This window comes from Salmo trutta, chromosome 14 (assembly GCF_901001165.1).
Source record: "Salmo trutta chromosome 14, fSalTru1.1, whole genome shotgun sequence".
NCBI classification, from domain to species: Eukaryota; Metazoa; Chordata; class Actinopteri; order Salmoniformes; family Salmonidae; genus Salmo; species Salmo trutta.
In genome coordinates this window covers 54175607-54198025 of record NC_042970.1, presented here as the reverse complement: position 1 = coordinate 54198025, position 22419 = coordinate 54175607, and the positions used below count along the sequence as shown (strand labels likewise).

The 22419-nt window shown below is 41.6% G+C and overlaps 1 protein-coding gene across 1 annotated transcript; it reads right to left on the bottom strand.

The window, feature by feature from the left end:
* Positions 1 to 7556: 7556 nt before the first annotated feature.
* Positions 7557 to 21783, bottom strand: LOC115208385 (protein APCDD1-like). Its single transcript, XM_029776409.1, has 4 exons — positions 20992 to 21783; positions 10298 to 10475; positions 9465 to 9984; positions 7557 to 9170 (listed from the first exon to the last, which is right to left on the bottom strand). The coding sequence occupies exons 1-4, from the start codon at positions 21050 to 21052 to the stop codon at positions 8394 to 8396; spliced, it is 1536 nt and encodes a 511-aa protein (XP_029632269.1). The 5' UTR covers positions 21053 to 21783; the 3' UTR covers positions 7557 to 8393.
* Between the last annotated feature and the right edge of the window lie 636 nt (positions 21784 to 22419).

The following is a 22419-nucleotide window of genomic DNA, read 5'->3' as shown; positions in this document are numbered from 1 at the left end:
AAGTTAGGGTTAGGGCCTCAACCCTAACCTTAATCCAATTAATTAATGTACCCCTCCCCCCACTACATGGCAGAAAGGTAGGCCTAACTTGAAGCCTGACCTAGAGTTAATGTTATTTTGAGTGACATCAGCAGAAGAGTTGAACCAAGATGTGGAGATGAAGCGAAGGTTACGTTTAGGGTCATGGTTAGAGTTAGGAATGAGCTGGGAGTTGAAATGAAGCTAGGGTTAGGGTTGAGGCTAGGTTTAGCATTGGGCTGGAATGTGGACATGAAGCTAGGATTAGGGCCTCAACCCTAGACATAACTCTAACCTTAATCCAATTAACCATGAATAAATGTGCCCCTCCCCCCACTACATGGCTGAAAGGTAGACCTCACTTGAAGCCTGTTATGTGCTTTTGAATGACAACCACAGAAAGGTTGAGGCTAGAAACAAAATGCACCCATGGGATTGTTCAACAGACCCTCCCGATGAATGCAAGCCTACATCTGACCATGTGAATTTGACTCTTCACAGTGAAAACTTGGTCCCATAGAGAACAAGGCTTTTCTTTCATAGACAAGCAACAGCCCTCACATAACCTGTTGACTGCGATTGAGCTAGCTAACCGTCCTTGCAAACAACCAATCGGGACCTTATGGGGATGCCCTGTATTGAGGTTCAACTGTGGAAACAGGAAGCATCTTAATTCATCCTCAACATGGTCCTTCATTCTCTCTGCAGTTACACAATTTCCCACTTCTGCTGAGGAGGGTACATTGTGTTATAGGCTGGCTTAACTGTGAGCATTCTAATCAAATGCATCAAAATAGATATTGCTCTGTGTTTTACTCTGAGTTATGCTCCAAAAGTTGGAGATAATGTGTGAGCCATATGACAGTTTAGTTATCAAATAGCAGCACTCCTATCCAGTAACTGGGCAGTCAAACTTGGACCATTGTTTGGAAAGCTTCTTTAATGGAAGAATCCCACCTTTACTGTAGTACTGAGGTGACTATTTTATCTTAAGGATTAATAATTGAGTATGATATGAACATTAAACATGATTAATAATGATTATCATTCATTTCACAATCATTATTTATGACTAATTATTATTTTCACAGACAACTCTTTTTTTCTTTTGAAAGTTTGGCATTAATGTATCATGATATAAATGATTTCTCATGCAGCTCAATAGTTAATCAATATAACACATCTAGTGGAAATATTTAAAAAGAGAAAGAAGCTCCAAGGACAGAAAGTATTCATATATAACAGATAAAAACATAGACACGAGTATGCAATAATTACAGCAATATCTTCTTTTTTAATATCAAAATTAGTAAATCAATGACACAAACCATATTTATTATGTCTTCTCTCTACAATGAGTTCACCAATGTTATATTGGAGGATATTGGGCAGCAGTTCGCTTGTTGGCACGCCAACATCGTGAGGAAAATGTATAATAGCATTCTGAACTAGGGTCCAGTTAGTGCACTGGTCATGTCTGGTTTTCCTCCTATCAAAAATGGACACGTTAGATCAGGACCAATGAGAATCAATGTGTTTCTTGTCAACCTGTTGACAGACACAAGTTTGCATTTCCTCCATGATATCCAGTTCCTGATTTGCACAACCTGAAGTCGATCGGAATGTCTGTTGCTTGTGCTTTGAAGGCATTGGTCAATATTGGTCTTGTTTTTTTTGTGCTTTGTTTGTTAGAAAATATACTGCATTATTGGTGGAATTCCGACCTGAGTTAAGTGTGCGTAAATGGAACATACAGTACTTCTCTTTTTTGCACTTTTCTCTCTACCCGTATTCTGACCTTAAAGTTAAGCATGAGAATAGCTTGCTATTCACCAGCTATTCGTTTGGGGTGGAGATCAAATAACTGAAGGTGTTGCAGAGGTGTCTACAGATACGCTGTATTCTGACCTTGACTTAACTAATAATTCAACCACATTTACCTGTGAGGAAACCATGAATAAGGTCTAGCGAACCTACTGGTTCCAAGTGGAAAAAGCATCTACTAGATTTCTTCTGATTGAAATAACAACATTCTCCATGCACTGTAATTTACAACTTGATAAGAGCTTGGTAAATGAGTAATCTGTTGAATAAGGTACATTTAAATGTCACTTTTATATCTATTTAACCTTAAAATCGCTGGAGAGATGTGAAACCAGTCCTATGGCAGAAAACTGAAGCATATAAACTTTCCCACAGTAAAGTTTATGAAATGCTGTGCCTTTTTCGCAGAATTTAAATTGTACGGCCTTTTAACTTGCAAGGATGGCATCCTGGTCTCATAGACTAGATGTAACATAGTAAACGTAAATCCTGGACACTCAAAATAGAATGATATATTACGTTTGGTAGGTTACACAAGACAAAATGTTACTTGAGGCAAGCATTTTAGTGGGGTGGGTGTATAATGCAAACGTCTAGCAACCCAAAGGTTACATGTTCAAATCTCATGGACAAGTTTAGCTAATCGGCAAGTTTACACCTACTTAGCATGTTAGCTAACCCTAACCTTAACCCCTAGCTTAGCTAACGTTAGCCGCTTAGCTAACGTTAGCCATCTAGCTAACTTTATCATTAGCCACCTAGCCATCAAGCTACATTTAGCCACAACTAATTTAATTGGTATCATATCATATATATTGCAAATTCGTAACAGATCATACGAAATGGATGATGGGCATCCACCAATTAATACAGTGCCTTCAGAAAGTATTCACACCCCTTGACTTTTTCCCCATTTTGTTGAGTTACAGCCTGAATTTAAAAAATATATTACATTTAGATGTTTTGTCACTGGCATAGACACAATACCCCATAATGTCAAAGTGGAATTATATTTTTCAAAATGTTTACAAATTAATAAAAAATGAAAAGTTTAAATGTCTTGAGTCAATAAGTCTTCAACTGAGTAAATGGCTGTGATAGGAGAAAACTGAGGATGGATCAACAACATTGTAGTTACTCCACAATACTAACCTAATTGAGTGAAAAGAAGGCAGCCTGTACAGAATAAAAATATTCAAAAAAATGCATCCTGTTTATTTATTTAACTAGGCAAGTCAGTTAAGAACAAATTCTTATTTACAATGACAGCCTACCGTTCAGGGGCAGAACAACAGATTTTTACCTCGTCAGCTCAGGGATTCGATCCAGCAATCTTTCAGTTATTGACCCGAATGCTCTAACCCCTAGGCTACCTGCCACCCCTGTTTGCAACAAGGCACCAAGGTAATACTGCAAAAAAATGAGGCAAAGCAATTCACTTTTTGTCCTGAATACAAAGTGTTATGTTTGGGGCAAATCCAATACAACGCATTAAGGAGTACCACTCCCCATATTTTCAAGCATAATGGTGGCTGCATTATGCTGTGAATTCAGGCTGTAACACAACAAAATGTGGAATAAGTCGAGGGGTATGAATACTTTCTGAAATGTATCATACTAATTGGAGCGCTCCGGATTTACATTTACTATGTTACGTCTACCCATGAGTCCAGGTTGGGGATAAACACTCTCGAATGTCTTTATTTTAGGCTACCCTGACATTCTCAGTTTCATATTTTCCTCATGTTAAATATTAGCCACTATCAGTATCGACCGTCAGTAAGCCTAATAACCACACACATTCAACTGCCAATTTACTGTTAGTTCCCTTCAGTTGGTATAGCCTACATTATCATTCCAATGAATTACATTCTTTCATTTACCTTCATTTGCTTCCTCTGTTAATGCCGTCATGGATCATTAGTAACAGTTGAGAATATTTAAAAGGTAGGCTAATTAAATCCTTATGGAATGGAGTACAGACCAAGCTGTAACAGTTTGAACCCATGTAATCACACAATTCCATGGTTAATACAGGCAATATATGAGGGTATAGCCTACTATTGTACAGTATTCTCCCTGTTATAATTATATGTACGCTAATCTTCCAACATTAACATGGGTTGATGATATGAATGTGGCAACTTTCAGGGTGAATCAAACCATTCTATTTTTTATCAATCGGTATACAGTACCAGTCAAAAGTTTTGACACACCTACTCGATGGTTTTTCTTTATTTTTACTATTTTCTACATTGTAGAATAATAGTGAAGACATCAAACTAGGAAATAACACATATGGAAATAACACATAGGAAATAACACATATGGAAGGAATCATGTAGTAACGAAAAAAGTGTTAAACAGTAGCCAACCTTTGCCATGATGACAACTTTGCACACTCTTGGCATTCTCTCAACCAGCTTCAAAGGGTGGCTACTTTGAAAAATATAAAATATATTTTGGTTTGTATAACACTTTTTTGGTTACTACATGATTCCATATGTGTTATTTCATAGTTTTGATGTCTTCACTATTATTCTACAATGTAGAAAATAGTAAAAATAAAGAAAAACCCTTGAATGAGTAGGTGTGTTCAAACTTTTGACTGGTACTGTATTTTGTGTGTAAAGTCTCTCCAAACCTGTTTTTTAAAATTATTCATAGATTATTTCCTAAACCTAAATAATCTACAAAATCTGAATATTTTCAATCTACCAATTGGTGCTGAAACAGATACGAATATGCATGTATTTAGATGGCTTTCTCATTGATCACTAATATTCGGAGCCCGTTCTCGCAATATGTTCTAGTGAGTCTGTTGACAAAATTCTAACTAAAAGGTACACCCAATTTAAAGGGATGGCCAGGGTTGGATAGGTTACTTTCTAATTGTAATCCGTTACTGTTACTAGTTATCTATCCAAATTTGTAATCAGTAACATAACTTTTGTATTACCCAAACTCAAACATTGTTACTTTTAGATTACTTTCCCCTTAAGAGGCATTAGAAGAAGACAAAAATGTATGTTACCAATTGAACGACATCTTTTGCCGGATAAATCAATGTTAAAGTTTACATAGCTGGCCATATATGGATGTTAAATTTTACTTTATGGGTTGGTTATGTAGGTTTCTTCTAACCCATCGCTTTCTACTACATATAATAATATGATTAAATCTTTACATTAAAAACAAGAATTCCAGTCAATCCAATAAGTGTTATACCCCTTAATTAATCTTCAAGAATAGGACTTGGAAATATGGAAATCTAGATTAGCCAAATTGTTTTACCTGAGCATGACCCCAAAACTAAGGATTTATTAGCCAGCCCAACTCTGTTGTTTGTGATTTTGTTGTCATGGAGGACTGATTGGGCTCATTGATTCGAGTTGAAAAATAAATGCAGCACTCATGGAATGGCATGCTTTGAGCACTACTGAAGAAAAAAAGCCCCACTTGTATTCCATAGGCTTGGATCCGCATTATGCAGCTGTTGCAAGAGCGCATTTTTCACTGGCTGTCCACTGGTTTCAAAAACAATGATTGATAGGCAGCTTAAACTTCTTGAATTCAGCCATTATTGGGTTCAAATACACATTTAGATTTGTGAACAGCCATCCACAACAACCACAATCCGTACGGCGCCAATAGCTATATGAGAGAGCAGCAGTGTTATTCACATCAATGCACTATGTAGATATCAATAATAAGTGATATTTGTATTGCCGTAGAGTACACCACTGCTGTCATCCTTACCTCCAAGCGTTTATTCAAGTTGGATAATCTTTGGATGCCGACAGCAGTCACACCATTGGAAGACATAGCTTGGACTGTAGCCTACAAAAGCCTATTCCTTCTCTTTTCCCGCGATCCACCAAACACCTTTGGTGTGTCATCATAGTGGTCTCTGACTTGTGGTCAGACTCGCTCAAGTGGAACAAACTTAAACTAACGCCTTTTTTCAATGCTGATTTGAATGTCATTGAGCGAACAGATGAGTGTCAAAGATTTTTCCGCAAACATCCTTTCTGAATTTAAAAGTAATCCTCGAAGTAATCATCTACAGTGAGGGAAAAAAGTATTTGATCCCCTGCTGATTTTGTTTGTTTGCCCACTGACAAAGAAATTATCAGTCTATAATTTTAATGGTAGTTTTATTTGAACAGTGAGAGACAGAATAACAACAAAAACATCCAGAAAAACGCATGTCAAAAATGTTAGAAATTGATTAGCATTTTAATGAGGGAAATAAGTATTTGACCCCTCTGCAAAACATGACTTAGTACTTGGTGGCAAAACCCTTGTTGGCAATCACAGAGGTCAGACATTTCTTGTAGTTGGCCACCATGTTTGCACACATCTCAGGAGGGATTTTGTCCCACTCCTCTTTGCAGATCTTCTCCAAGTCATCAAAGTTTTGAGGCTGACGTTTGGCAACTCGAACCTTCAGCTCCCTCCACAGATTTTCTATGGGATTAAGGTCTGGAGACTGGCTAGGCCACTCCAGGACCTTAATGTGCTTCTTCTTGAGCAACTCCTTTGTTGCCTTGGCCGTGGGTTTTGGGTCATTGTCATGCTGGAATACCTGGCTGATGGAAGGAGGTTCTCACCCAAGATTTGACGGTACATGGCCCCGTCCATCGTCCCTTTGATGCAGTGAAGTTGTCCTGTCCCCTTAGCAGAAAAACACCCCCAAAGCATAATGTTTTCACCTCCATGTTTGACAGTGGGGATGGTGTTCTTGGGGTCATAGGCAGCATTCCTCCTCCAAACACGGCGAGTTAAGTTGATGCCAAAGAGCTCCATTTTGGTCTCATCTGACCACAACACTTTCACCCAGTTGTCCTCTGAATCATTCAGATGTTCATTGACAAACTTCAGACGGGCATGTATATGTGCTTTCTTGAGCAAGAGGACCTTGTGGGCGCTGCAGGATTTCAGTCCTTCACGGCGTAGTGTGTTAGCAATTGTTTTCTTGGTGACTATGGTCCCAGCTGCCTTGAGATCATTGACAAGATCCTCCCGTGTAGTTCTGGGCTGATTCCTCACCGTTCTCATGATCATTGCAACTCCACGAGGTGAGATCTTGCATGGAGCCCCAGGCCGAGGGAGATTGACAGTTCTTTTGTGTTTCTTCCATTTGCGAATAATCGCACCAACTGTTGTCACCTTCTCACCAAGCTGCTTGGCGATGGTCTTGTAGCCCATTCCAGCCTTGTGTAGGTCTACAATCTTGTCCCTGACATCCTTGGAGAGCTCTTTGGTCTTGGCCATGGTGGAGAGTTTGGAATCTGATTAATTGATTGCTTCTGTGGACAGGTGTCTTTTATACAGGTAACAAACTGAGATTAGGAGCACTCCCTTTTAGAGTGTGCTCCTAATCTCAGCTCGTTACCTGTATAAAAGACACCTGGGAGCCAGAAATCTTTCTGATTGAGAGGGGGTCAAATACTTATTTCCCTCATTAAAATGCAAATCAATTTCTAACATTTTTGACATGCATTTTTCTGGATTTGTTTGTTGTTATTCTGTCTCTCACTGTTCAAATAAACCTACCATTAAAATTATAGACTGATCATTTCTTTGTCAGTGGGCAAACGTACAAAATCAGCAGGGGATCAAATACTTTTTTCCCTCACTGTAGTTTTTCAAAAGTATCTGTAATCTGATTACAATATTTTTGATGGTAACGTAACGGATTACAGTTAACGTTTTTTTGTAATCCCCATGTAATCCGTTACTCTCCAACCCTGGGAATGGCTTACCGTAAATGTATTGAAAACCCATAGATATTGATAGAGAACTCATCTTTTTATCTGTGCCATCATAGCGTCTGTGATAGCCTCAATGGCGCCGCCCATGCTATCTCCGTTTTGAAGTATTCTATTTTCTTCTTTATGATTGGCTGATCCCTCCTGATGACCTGGTTGGACATAACTCTAACGGGGTCACCAGGAGGGATCAGCCAATGAAGTTGGAAGTCCCACCAAGTTGACTACATTAAAATGGTGGAAGCCCCCAATGGCGCTCCCCATGCTTATAGGGCCTTTTGGCAGCTAGAAGCCTCTATCATTCTCTATGTGAAAACCCTATTGAATGACAATTCCATGAGAAAATCTGTTGGCCAGCAAGTGGGGAGGGTTTTCATTGGATGAATTACATTTATTGGGAGCGCGGAAGGTAGCCAAACCTGCAGAGCACGTTACGTGACGGAATAAGGTAAGTCTGAATACCAAATACTGAGAAGTACATAGGAAATGCACGCCTTTCCTAAGTATGAATCTGCCACTCTTTAGAAAAGGAGCGCTTACGTGACTTGAACATTTGCCAAAAGGCATCTCCGGTTTAAAAGAAAACAAAATGATACACATATAATATGATAGATATGCAACATGAATACACTGACAGTCTATGTACAGTTTTCTTGAAGATGGCTTTGGCCATCTATTATGTGGTCTGGCATTATCATGATATTGAGGAGGACCACATGGAGTTTCCTAATAGACCGCGTGCAGCTCCACCATCGTTTGTGTGTTCTTCTCCAATGTTCAGTTTGTCTCTAGAACACAGTACCAAACCCACAGTAAAGAGACCAGCACTAGGACAAAGCCAGGGAGCCGTGGTAGGTTATTGGTTCCACTAGCTGCTAGCTTGAGCTGGTTGGTGTGGCGTTGCAACGTGGGGGTGTCTTCCTCGCTACAATGCACCAGGGCGGCCTGGTAAGACGTGGGCCTCTTCTGGGGCCGGTCAGGGCTGGAGCCATCCGTCGGCCTCTGCCCGATGAACAGCAGAGAGCGCCGTCGATGGTCCAGCTCCGTCTTGAACAGCTCGTACTCCTTGTGCGGCAGCTTGATCCCCAGGACGGTACACCCATCCGTGGGGGTCACGTCCTGCTCCACTCCCACCTCCCACCCCCCCGCCTTCCCGCAGCTGCCCCGCCTGGTCTCGTTGAGCACCCTGGCCGTGGCCCCTTCCAGAACGGTGACTCTGACCCGGGTTACCTTGAAGACGAACTCAGTCCCTCCCGCCACTTTGGCTGAGGGGCCTCCCTGGGCGTAGTGGCCCGAAGCCCGCAGGGTGAAGGTGGGCTGGCTGCAAGTGGGTTCCGAGTAGTGGCGGTAGAGGCCTTCCCAGGAATGTTCATCTGGGCGGAAGGTGAAGTCTCGGGTGAGGAAGAGGACGGCGGGCCGGGCTTCGCAGCGTTGGCTCACCCATCGGCCGTCCAAGGACAGAGGCGTTGCTGCAGGGACATGGGGTAACACGGGGGGGCGCTGTTCTGATGCCCGGAACAGCAAGGCGCACGCTGGGCAGGGGTGGATGTGGTGCTGGTGGAAATAGAAAGATTAGGGTTATACAGTAGAACTGTCATCCAAAATGGCAGGTTAGTTAATATGAAGCCTTGTATTGACCATAAAGTAGTATGCTTGTTTGGAGGTTGGGACACTGTTTTATGTTTCAGTTAGTTCGTTTATCACTGTGGAAGGTATTCAGCATCAGATGAAGAATGGATAGAGAGAGAGAGAATTACCAAATTCACTTACAATGTCCTGAAATACATTTTAATAAAATCCCTGCCTTGATCTACATGTCTCTTATTAATGGGGAGTCCATAATCTCACCATAGCATTCTGCAGTGGCTGCTGGTAGCCCATTGGTCGATAGTATGTCCTCTGGGTCCAGTCTGTGTGCACGTCCCCAAGGAAGAGCTCCTGAACCAGACCTCCATGGGGCTGATGCTGGGTCTCCACTCTCACCAAGCCCAACTCCATCATTGAGTACCCCGAGGCACCCAGACAGTCCCTCCCTGCCCGGGCGTTGTACAGCTCGTACAGGCGCCCGGGCACCATGCCACCCAAGGTGAGGCCCACACACACGGAGGGTAGGCGGGCAGCCAGCTGGTGCATTGCACCTGGGCTGTGGATGACAATGCCCACTTTGTGGAGGTGGTGCTCGGTCTTGGTGGCACCCCGGGTGATCCAGGACGCTTGGCGCAGACGGAGCTTGCCCCGGACCACCAGAGAGTATGCGGGTTCCTCGCACCCACTGTCAGTGTAGTAGTGTTGCAGGGCTTTGAACAGGCGGCTTGGGTAGAAGGTGTAGGAACGGGTCAGGAACTCAGGGCCAGGCCGAACTTCACATCTACTCGGGAGAAAGAGGTTGAAGGGAGGTTGTCAGTTCCATTTTAGCAGCTAGCTGGGTGGATGATTGATTGAATGACCTTAATGATATGTGATGAAATAATTAATTATCTGGGTGTCTTATGCAAACAACAACCTTCTGATTCACCTTGAGGCTCATTGACCGAGCACACTTCCACAAAGACAAAAAAGATGACAGTTGTGGAAGAGTTTCCCATATTCATCATTAGATTGCAAAGGACGTGATAGACATAAATGGTACATATTCAGGAAATAGCCTGTACCGTTCTAAACTTTATTTGGACAACACTTGCCTTGTTGACACCCAGCTGCCCTCCAGTCTTGGGGGAATGTCGGCTGTGATTCTGATGCCGTCCTGCAGGTGGGGATACTGACACTGTGGCTCCCATTCCAGGCTAGTCGTGTGGTTGGAGAAAGATCCAAAGAGATCTATGGGTACCTCCCAGAGCGTACTACCCGACACAAGATCAGCTAGAACCAAGAAAAATAAGAACACTTCCAGTTATCACTCTGTCAATCGGATAAACACAGTTTATTTTTACCCCATACTGTTTATACGAAACAGAAATGCAAAATAACAATAAGCTTGGAAGATAATTATCAACCTCATCCATCATAAATCAGGGGTTACACACAGAACAACTAATAGCCAAAGGAAAATATTCACTCCCTGGGCTTTTCAGGTCCAAACAAGATTTGGTTGACTGGAAGCAGTTTGAGGGTTCACATTTCTGTAACTGTCCATGTAATGAGATGCGATGGGCTCCATTACAGGCCATATATAGATTTGAATCAGACCATGGCCACATCCACCAAGGGAACCTTTTCTAGGTTTGACACATCTATCAGCCAGCAGCTGGGCTCCAACTCACTTTTTTCCAATATGTGCGTGTGTGTGTGATATCTACATTGTGAAATTGAAGTTTCAGACATGATTTGACATGTTAGGTTGCAAGGAAAGATATTAAAGTATATGAATTAGACCCTTCTTTGACACTTTTTATGTACTTTCACTGTGTTGGAATTATCATAGCTCAATCAAGAGTAGCAAACACAAACATGACAGCATGGTACATTTACTCCTATCAACAGCAATATATTTTACTCAATTTTATCAACATAAGGGATCTGATGCATGTACATCTGCAATCTCTTTATTTTGACTGCTATAGCCACACATTGTGATGTATCTATGTACTCGTTTATGTGCATTGATTGGCCTGCCTTGGATGGAGCAAGGCCCACAATTTTAACAGAGACCAAGACAATCGTGCCCGAGTTGATTTCTTTGATTGAACCCAAATGATGCGAGCGTGAGGAGAGGGACTGATATCCAGCACGAAGATAACCCATTGGTAATAGGACGCTATGGCTCCTGTTTCAGTCTCCCCAGCCAAACGTCAAACAGCAAGGGGATGAGTCCCCATTGACACCCACTAGTTTTCCCTCACCCACCCTGTTCTTTCTCTTTTTCTATATCTGTTCCCCTCTTGTTCTGTGTCTTGTCTTCCTTTCCCTTAGTCCCTCTTCATCTCTCTCTCTTTTTTTGTCCCTATGCTGTCTCTCTCTCTCTCTGTGTCCTCATGTTGTCCCCCCTCTTTCTTTTGCTCTCGCTCTTTCTTTGTCCCTCTCTCTCTCTCCATTTCTTTGTCCCTATGTACATATTATATTCATCCCTTTACATTTGTGTGTGTATATATGTGTGTATAAGGTAGTTTGTTAGATTACTGTTAACTAGAAGCACAAGCATTTCGCTACACTCGCATTAACATCTGCTAACCATGTGTATGTGACCAGTAAAATTAGATTTGATTTGTCTTTGTCTGTTCTCCCTCTCTCCCCGGGGGTAGGTGGGCTTCGTCATGGCCCTTATGGACAGCTTTATGGATGTTCTCTGGGTCGGTTACCGGAAGTTCGTCTCTATGTCCCATGTTTGTCCCAGATAAAGCTCACTTCGCTTCCCGAGTCGCCACCAAGGCATCCTACTAGATGGCACTTTTCAGCTACTTCTTTGATTGGAGAGAAACCAATGTTTACTCAAAGTCAGCCAATCTACTTCCTTTTAAATCTTTCGGAGAGTAATTGGACAGCTTTTATTTTCTGTGGCAATGTCAGCCTAGGGATGTTTGTTCCTTAGATGTTGGAATGGTTTCTGCGTGCCATTGAAGCTGCCTTATAGGCATTGTGCGAGACTCACTTAGATACTCTCTCTGCTCAGCATGATGTTTGGTTTGGGAGATTTTTGTCTTGAGGCACTTTTTGGGGAAATAGTGATCAAAGTCAATTCGTTAATATACAAAATAATTGTCCAAAGCAGAATAAACATGGTTGCAATTTTCCCTCCCTGAAGATGTATTTGTTTATTCTCTGTGTCTCCATTATTGGCAAGAACCACCGTTAAACTGACTAATTTCGTTCCCTAGAGAGGACTTTGAGAGAAATACTAATCAGGATTAATGAATTTGTTCCTCTTTGGTCATCTGACAAGTCTGTTTCAAGTTAGTAGAGAAAATGTGAATCACCACACTCCATTGAATGGACAGGACTTATGAGATATGGCTGAAGAATCTTTTAGGGTGTAATATTCGGGCCTCTGTTTTTTTTGCCATATTCGGGCCTCTGTTTCTAGTGTTTTTCAGGTGAGCTGTCATTCTGTTTCTCTCCTTCCTTGGATCTCATTTCAATGGGACATATGGTTGCGTTTACCAAAAGAATAGAAGTTTAAAAAAATGTGCTTTATAAAAACAAAATTGTACAACCTGGGGTTTAAATTATTGTACTTAATCTAAAAGGGGTATTATAGCATGACTTGTTACAAGGTAATGTAGTAGTTTTATTTTCCACAGGTTTACAACATAATCTATTTTTTCTTAATTTAGATTATTAAGGTAGTTGTTTCTTAATTCAATGAATACCACTGATTCTTCACCTGTGGTCAGGGGAATATTCTAATTTGTTATTCAGCGACTCCTTGGTTTGCTATGAAGCTGAGGAATGGGGAGACATTTAAACCAACCACTTTCAATTTGGAGCTATGGATGCAAGGACTGACAGTCCATGAAATGAAAATTGTAGTATTGAACATGTTTTGAAGCTATGCATTGTTTTTTAACCCCAAAAAATGGAGTAAAACAACCTTATACTTTAGGTTATGATCTGGTAAAACTATTGGAATACTAATCTCATGAGGTATTTATAACTTATATTCTTCCAGAAGTGATGGCTATATACAGTATAATTCATTGTTATAGCCATCAAACATATAGCCATAAAGAATGCATGTATCAATCCCAAATTGCCTCTTTAGTTAAAATGATCAACAGCTGTACATATTGCAGATTGTACCTTAAATTAATGTAATTTCTGGCTGACTACCAGTCCTGGCTGTAACCTATGGAGGGTGCCAATGCACTGCCAATGAGCCTCTGCTCATCAATGGCCTCACCTGTAGTATCTGACCAGCGTGTGGTCACAGTTAGAAACTCCAGGGGACAATGCAGTGAATCAAGTGTGGTCTAACCCCCAGACTGCATTCCAAAGTTACCCTCCACAGCAAGGATCAGTGACATAACAGCAGCAACACTTTAATACGAGCTAAGAGACTGTGTACTACTTTTGACCAGGGCCCATAAGTAGACTGGTAGTACATTACAAAGGGAATAGGGTGCCATTTGGGACATTACCCTAGTCTATCAGCCCTACAGCTGCCACCCAGAAAGACAGGCATGTCTGAACCCCAGCCTAAGTCATCTATCTACCTGCCTGGAAATTCCATCACAGGATCAATCCCACACACTGCAGACGTTGATTTATAAAAGGGATGCCATTTATGATGGACCTCTGGGCTCCTATTTGTTTGTTTGTGTTTGTGATTAGGGTTTGGCAACTCGGGCTTCTCCATCTCATGTCTCATTCACCAACTACCGGAGGCCAAGCGAGCGCAAATACTTTTTATGTACCTCTCTATTTGGATCTGTCTAGGTGCAAACACACATGAGGTGGGATCCAGGCGGTTTTTAATCTGCCACCCACGTCTTGTGGGGGAGTTGAGTGCTCAACGCCAGCCAGCCAGTCTCTCAGCCAGCCTGCTGTCAGACTCGAGTGTTTCCCAGTGCCTGTGGCCACTGTTCTGTGTGTTTGCCTCGCTCTCTTTTTCTCTCACTGCTTGTCTTACTGCTCCAATGCTGGAGGAGAAAACCCACTTTAACTGTCCCTGAATAGCTCCTTCACACACTGCTACATGGCTTTTGTGTGGAGCTAGCACCTGCCTCTTGATTAGGGCAAACTTGATGAAAAAGCCATGTTTACGACTCATTTCTTTTGGATGGATTTCAGAATATTTTCTCTTTTCTTCTTTCTCTTTCTGTCTTTGTTTCTTTTTTTTTGTGTGTGTCCGGGTCTGATGAGGTGCAGTTGGTCGGAAGGAAAAGCGGAAAGCTTCTTCGTCTGGTGTAATGAGTCTCCCAGTCCCCTGATTACTGGGGGGAGTAGGGTAAAAGGGAAAGGGGATACCTAGTCAGTTGCACAACTGAATGCTTTCAGCCAAAATGTGTCTTCCCCATTAACCCATTCCCTCTGAATCAGAGGTGCGGGGGGCTGCCTTAATCGACATCCACGTCATCCACGTGTGTTTGTGGATGTGCGTGCATGCATGCGTCTGTAAATGCATATGTGCATCTGCCTGTATGTGCGTGTATGTGTGCCTGCATGTATGCGTCAGTGTGTGTGGGTGTCCGTCAGTGTGTGAGAAGCTTAAGTTGAGTGGTACAGTGCAGATACACTCTGTCTCCCAGGTTGAGTTGGCCCCGGCCCCATCAAGCACAGCTGCTTTTTCAGACACTGCTGCATTGGCCTCCACAGCAAGGATCAGTGATATAATAGCAGCAACACTTTAATAGAGGGAAGTATCTCACCGCCCATGTACAGATGGATAAAAAATATCCTCAGTTATCCTCATAGGGACAAGGCTTCTAACACATTAACATTTCCACTATATTCATACTCAACCTACTGGGCACAGACATCAATTCAACATTAATCCACGTTGGTTCAATGTAATTTCATTGAAATGACATAGAAGCAACATTGATTCAACCAGTGTGTACTGGGTGGGAATGTTGTGCATTCAGCAGTACACAACACTGATAGAAATATAATATGTAAAACAAACATGCCTCTCTGACATATAGAATCAGGAATCATGTCAGCTTTATTCATGACATTTCTATCTACAATGTTCTGTAATGTTTGCCTGAAGCTTACTCAGCATTTCCCAGGTGCTCTTTTATCCATCAGTGGAGGCTCCTCAGAGGAGGACCATCCTCCTCAGTGTATTTCATAAAAATAAAAATGGTAAAACATAGAAAAGGTTATCCTTTTTAGATAAAACTATACCAAATATATTAAAGTCACCAAATAATTTATTAAAACACACTGTTTTGCAATGAAGGTCTACAGTAGCCTCAACAACACTCTGTAGGGTAGCACTATGGTGTAGCCAGAGGACAGCTAGCTTCTGTCCTCCTCTTGGTACATTGACTTCAAAACAACACCTAGGAGGCTCATGGTTCTCACCCCCTTCCATAGACTTACACAGTATTTATGACAACTTCCAGAGGACGTCCTCCAACCTATCAGAGCTCTTGCAGCATGAACTGAAATGGTGTCCACCCAATCAAAGGACCAGAGAATGAAACTAGTACTGAACATATAAACTACAGCTAGTTAGCACTGCAGTGCATAAAATGTGGTGAGTAGTTGCCTCAAAGAGAAAGATAATAGTAGAACAGTTTTCAACAAATTAATTTCTTAAATGAAGGAGAAGCAAGCGAGAGAGATTTCGTAAGTTTCACTTACTTAGCTAGCAAATGCAGCTGGATAGTTTAGTTACTCAAACACCCGTCTCAGAGGGATGCTATGTTATCTAGCTGGCTATGACTATCCAACACCGCACTGGAACTCTTCCAAGTCAAGGTAAGCTTTTGGTTTTATTAATTTATTGCCACCGGGGGCCCTCTGGTGTATTTGCTTACTGAATATACATGTTACTGCATGATTGTAGCGGGTTTACTAACGCATTAGTTCTATTAGCTACGTTGACTAGGACCTTACTTTAGCTAATATGGGAACAACGATGTAGGCCGTGTGTAGCGTTTATGACATGGTTTGGTTTGGAAAGGTTTTTTCGCCTGGTCACGTACAGCTGATGCGTTGTTCATTGAAGTCCACAAACGAAGGAAAAAGGTGAGAGGAGAATAGTGCATACAAGCTAGAATGAATACAACGTGGCTGCTGTGATCAGGGATGTATTCATTCTGCCGATTCTGTTGAAAAACGTCTCTTAAACGGAAGCAAACGAAACGGGGATTACCATACCTGCATTTGTCCAACAGAAACTATTGTTTACAACTGTTGGACTAATGATTACATCCTATATACGCTACTGCAGGCAAGAGTGTGCAGGGCGGTATTGAATGTGTCACTGTCTGTCCATGTGTCACTGTCTGTCATCTCAAATGTTTCTCTCGACCTGTGTGCGCCTATGTTGTAAACGTTCATTCATAGGCTAGCTTGTAGCAACCTCATGATGAGTATAGGGAAAATGTATGTTTCATGTATTAGCCTAAACTACGATGTTACATTGAACTGCGTGAATGGAAATGAATGACAGTCATTCAACATGCTGTAATAGAAATAAGGCCATGTTCATGATTTTTGTTGTTGTTGTCCTCCTTCATCATAAACGGCACTAACCGCCACTGTTATCCATATAGCAGCTTAAATCAAATGTGACTTTGGTATAACATGTTTATCATATCAAATTATTAATTATTTTACTTGCCTTTATTAAATCAGGTAAGTTATTGGAAATACATGATGACCTTACATATGGGCACCTCTTATCACATGGGCACTATGGGACGGTCTGTGTGGTCAGTAAATACAACGACTGTGTCACAAATGGAACCCTATATACTATATAGTGCACCACGTTTAACCTGAGCCCTAAGGGCCCTGGTCAAAAGTAGTGCACTATAAAGGAAATATGGTGCCATTTTGGACGCATAAAGTTTCAATGTACCAACAGCCATTCATCTCCTCAAGCTGTTACATCCTCCTCGCGCTATAGCAGCCTCAGCCATTCAAATTCTCTCTCTCTCAAAGACATCCTCACTGGAAACAACAAAGTCAGTCAAATCGGGATGTCTTTCTGCACGGGTTTAAGGGCGTTTCACAGGGGGCACCAGGTCGGTTTTGTTTTTTCCCTATCTCGAGTGTCCCCTCAAGTCGTATAGCCACCCATTGTTGTCTTTTCATCAAAGTTAAACCTGACTTAATCCGGCGGCCCTGTTTATTTAGTCAAGGGATTTAGGGGGGGGGGGGGGGGGGGGGGGGGGGTGTTCTTCCAATAAGGCCTGCCAGTTCCCTTGTGGTTCACTCTGGCTCCTATTAACCCAACAGTACTCTGCACATTCCTCTCTACAGACACTACCAATATTCACCCACAGACACTGTGGTGAAGGCAGGAGCTTACCATCAAAAAGTCCAGTGACGTTATGGAACCAGACGGTGGCTACTGTTATATAAATATATACACAGGTGATATACATTTGAATGAATGAGGTCAGATGGGTTAGTGAGATGAGTAGGGTGATAGGAATGTTAGGGATGGAAGGGATGAAAGGCAGGGATGAAATCGGGATTCTGAGCTCTGAGAATTCAGTGGCTGTTATTGCAAGTCTACTCGAGCTCTGATTGGTGCTTTCACTCTGTCATTTGCATGTAAGTTCTACAGCAGGAGGGTCTTTAGGCCGTATAAACATAATTTATTTAATTTACAAAAAATGAATGTCCATTTTAGTAATTCTATTTCTATGGTTTATGCTACCTCCATCTTGCAAGACTTGTACTTTGCACCAGGAGGGTGGTTCTACTGAATGTACTCTAATAGGGATGTTTCACTCAGGGTCAGGGATATAAAACAGAGATCCAACTTTTCAAAGTTTGAAACGATCCCTAAGAGCAACAGTCAGCACCTGACATGCAATGCATGCTGGGCTACTTACAGAGCACAGTGGAGAAGATAACAGAGCGAGAGAGGGGGAAGTTGATTGTCTATTGACGTTATGGGGCTAGAGCTAATTGGTGGGTTGGTTTCATCTTAAATAGATAGTTCACTTCTCAAAAAGGTGAACTATCTCTTTAATTCTTTCTGTTTGGGTTTGGTGAAATTCTAACAGTTGCTGGGTGTCAACGCTTTTCTCATATGATATGGTGTTTATCACATGCAAGGTTCTATTTGACTCTATTTAGTCTAATTTAAATCCAGGGTTGCTCAGTCATATCTCGCCAATACGATTCAGGAGGAGGGGAGGGGGGTACAACTAAGAGAGAGGTGAGATCATTTGGAATTATGTAAATAAGCCAAGTATTGACATTGTTGGACATTGTTGCTGTGTTGTTGCAACGTTAAGGTAGAGTTGCCCAAAAGTCTCAATCAATATGGAAGATTCTTAGTCTAAAGGCCCAGTGCAGTCAACATTCTGTTTTTCCTGTGTTTCATATCATATTGTACAAGAGATGATAAAACGAACACTGCAAAAGTGTGAACAAATTTGATTCGTGTTATTTCCTGACATTTGCTGATTGAAAATACACTCTACAAAGGACCTTCTAATCAGCAGGTTGGCATGGGCGAAGTTTCAGCATTCCATAGTGACATCACTATGTGGTAATTGGTTAACAGACCAATAACAAAGAGAGTTCCAAACATGTCTGCTAATAATAGCACGTTTTCAGTTTCTCCCTCTCCACTAAGACCACTCACTCCCAGCCAGTCCTAGCAAAATTCTTGCTTGAGAAATAGTTTTTTGCTAAAAAGCAATTTTTGTCCATTTAAATGGAAATCTTTTACGCTAAGGTACTTTATTGTTACCAAGAAATTATTTGATATTTATATAAAAAAAACAGCTGCATTGCTCCTTTAAGTCATTGCTTAGGTTATTGTCTATTTGGAAACCCTTTCGAATGAAGTCGTCTTGCATTGTTTGCGTGGGATTGTCATGAGACTAACATACCACCTGTCACAAGCTTGATGTAATCATTGCGTGCTATGAATGTGGGACCAAATACAGTCTGCACTTTAACCTCATAGTCATTATATTATTTTTAAATCCAAAGTGCTGGAGTACAGAGCCAAAACAACAAACAATTTGTCACTCTCCCAATACTTTTGGATCTCACTGTATATGGTTCTAAATAACATAATTGCTTACTTAATTGTCTGCTGTGGATTCTTATCCTATATTAATTGTGTGATTTTCACACCAATCATTTTTGTCTCACTTCATAAACCTTTTGGAATTATGGTCACGGTCCCAATACTTTTAGAGCTTACTGTATGTCCAACCACTAATGAAAGTGAATGGGAGTTCCTTGGATAACAACTTTAATCTACAAACAATGAGAAAAAGTCCCTTGGGTTTTGGTGTAAACTAGACTCATGGCATGTGTCTGGGCCCAGGGACTCAAAAGCTCCTGTCTACCCTACTTGACTTGAGCTGAAGCAAAATGAAAAACAGCTCTTCAAATACCAATCTATTGGCCCTGAGCAGCGGGTGTATTACGATGATTATGAGTGGGCAGATGCCTCCCGCCGTCTCCTCGCGCATCACTTTAACGGGCCCTGACGGGCAAAATGCTTGTCTCCCCCAAGGCTACTGGGAGGAAAATCAACTCTAAACGCTATCCTGAGGTAGGTCAGTTAATGGTAGTGTCCTGTTATTCCATCTATTACCATAATGGCAATATTAGTTCCAGGACAACGCTTCCCTGCTCCTGGGGAACCATGCAAGGCTTTTCAAGAAGGCTTTTCAAGAAGGACTCCTGGGCTTACTATGCTGTTTGTCTCTCTGGAGAGAGAATGATAGCCTTTGATAACAGACTTATTCTTCACTAATCTAATTTCAGTAAGCAGTGTTTTTATAAGGTTATAATAACTTTAAATATGGGACTTTTTTGCAATGATTTTAATCTTTCATCAACAAGTTGCATCATTGCTAAAGTCCTCTGCATATTTATCTTAATTTAATGTCCACTCCATGCTCTTTCTGATAGACACACTGTTAGAGGCACTGTCAATTGTTCTCTGAATTTAACTTCATGTCAGACAAGTTTAACAAACATTTCGAAAGCAGATCAGCTGTTGTGAACCATTGGATGCTTTTAACTACTGCCCCTTAAACGGTGGATACCTGCTCAAAGTTTCAACAACTTCTGATACAGTGATTTCAAAATTTCAGCAATTCAACAGTTAGACGACAGCCCTAGCGGTAAAAATAAACGAGCTATTCGCTAGTTAATTTGATCACTGATTATGTATGCAATCATCCAGTTGTATTGCTTTGTTACAACTTTGGATGAGTCAACTAGCAACAAGTTGTTAAAGACAGGTCAAACATACATGATTCATATTTTTGTAAGTGTTTAAGCTATCCTTTAACACCTTGGTAAACAGCGGAGAAAAAGCAGTTCACCTTAGATTATGTTTTTGAGGAATCTGATTCTCAGCGATAGTTTCAAAGCAATGTGCTTTAGATATACGTGCTCATACATTTGTTAATCCATGTTAAATATATTTTTAAAGATCATAAACTGTATGGGTTAAATAAATAAACCATCAAAGTAGGCTTTCATCTGAAATCATGACCCAGTTCAGTGAATTAAATAACATGTAAATTAATACATGTAGCTTTTAAAATCGACTTCTGAAAATATTAAATTTTGGTGAAGATTCACCATAATTGACATAATATAAATCAGCTATCATCATGGAATCATATGCACATAATCAGGCTTCAGTTTCATTTGAAGCTTGGCTGTTAAAGCTGTTACTGTCCAGATGCACAGTAAGTGGACAAAAACTGGCTCTCGAGGGCAACCAGAGGACACAGACAGACAGAGAGAGAGAGCGTAAGTGTGAACTTACCTTGCCACAGCCACAGTACCCAAAGTCCTCTCAACAGGCGAGTGAAATGTCCTTTTGACATGATCCCGCTCACACACACACACACTCAGAGAAAGACCCTCAAAGTCCACTGTGGTCCAGAACAAGCAGCCTCTTCAATACGTGCTGGTAATTTAGGACATCACCATGCCAAAGATTGAGAGAGGAAAGCCCAATAATCCAGTTTGAAATGTGGTCCTTTACAGATAGTGTTCGTTGGTTTCTTCTTCTATTTCAGCTTGTCCTCCCATGGTATGAAATGCAGTCCACTCAGTCAGAATAAATTGCTTGAACCTCCTCACACTAAACTCAGTGGTAGAGAAGAGGATTTCTCTCTCAGTTGTCTCTCTCAGTTGTCTATCTTGGTCCTGGGCTGCACTCTGTTTGCGTCCTGTGCATGTGTGGCTGTGTGTGTGCTCCCGTCTGACTGTTGGTTTGAGCGGAGAGGAGTGAGTGTGCGAGAGAGAGAATAAAAGAGAGTTTAAAACTTCTCCAACTGAAGCCTCTGGGAGTTTTCAGAGTAAGTTGCAAAAGGGCAAAGAAAGAGCTGCAGGCTACAACACAAGTGAGAAACAATCAAATCCCCAACATGTCTATAAAGCGAAAAAGTCTTAATACTTGAGAGAATTACCATGTATAATGTTTTTTAGCGATTTCCCTCCTTTTCCGCTCGCCTTACTGTACGTTATAAATTATTATGCCTCTAATTTGTGGTAGCTACATACAACACAGTACACAGCCCCCAGATCACACCTCACTGCTGAGGCACACACACACACACACATTCAAAGGGCAGAGTTGACATTGCTGACCACTGCATAGGTAAAGTGGGGGTTTGCTGGGATTTCAAAGGTGGCTGCCAGGGCAGTGTTGGCAGGGGTTCTGGGATCCGTGGGCAGACTGGGGCTCTGGCTCAGCCCCACAGACGGGTAATAGAGGTGGATGGCTTTTGGGCTGATCCCAGGCCAGCCAATTGGTTCCCTGAGGAGGTTCTACCCTGGGTGTGAGGAGCTTTGATCCACTCCATGCAAATGGCTGGAATTTTCATACACTCGCACACACCAGTAGCGTAGCCAGACATTCATTGGTGGGTGGGCCTAAAGAGATTTGGGTGGGGGGACAGCTAACTTCCTGCGTTGTTTTAAACATAATCTCATGCTATTTTACACATTTTGCCATGAGGCTGAGAGAAAATGTTTCATTTTTATAGCTAATTAAAGCTAAAATATAGGTGTGTGACTGTGATAAAGCCACTGGATTATGAGCTGTCTTGTATGCTAAATTAACAAATGAAGTAGGCAGTGGAATGCACATACAGCCATAGAAGCACAGTGGCCTATGCCTTAAGGCAGTTATATTCATGGGGTCACGTCAACTCCCGCTCCCCTGCTCTGGCTCTCGATGTCACCG

What these genes read in the sequence shown, in the direction of transcription:
- LOC115208385 (XM_029776409.1), bottom strand. Translation starts at nt 21,052, where the DNA reads ATGTCAAAAGGACATTTCACTCGCCTGTTGAGAGGACTTTGGGTACTG. An exon ending in GGTACTGTGGCTGTGGCAAG is followed by an intron (nt 10,476 to 20,991) that starts GTAAGTTCACAC and finishes TCTTGGTTCTAG; the next exon opens with CTGATCTTGTGTCGGGTAGT. An exon ending in GGCAGCTGGGTGTCAACAAG is followed by an intron (nt 9,985 to 10,297) that starts GCAAGTGTTGTC and finishes TCTCCCGAGTAG; the next exon opens with ATGTGAAGTTCGGCCTGGCC.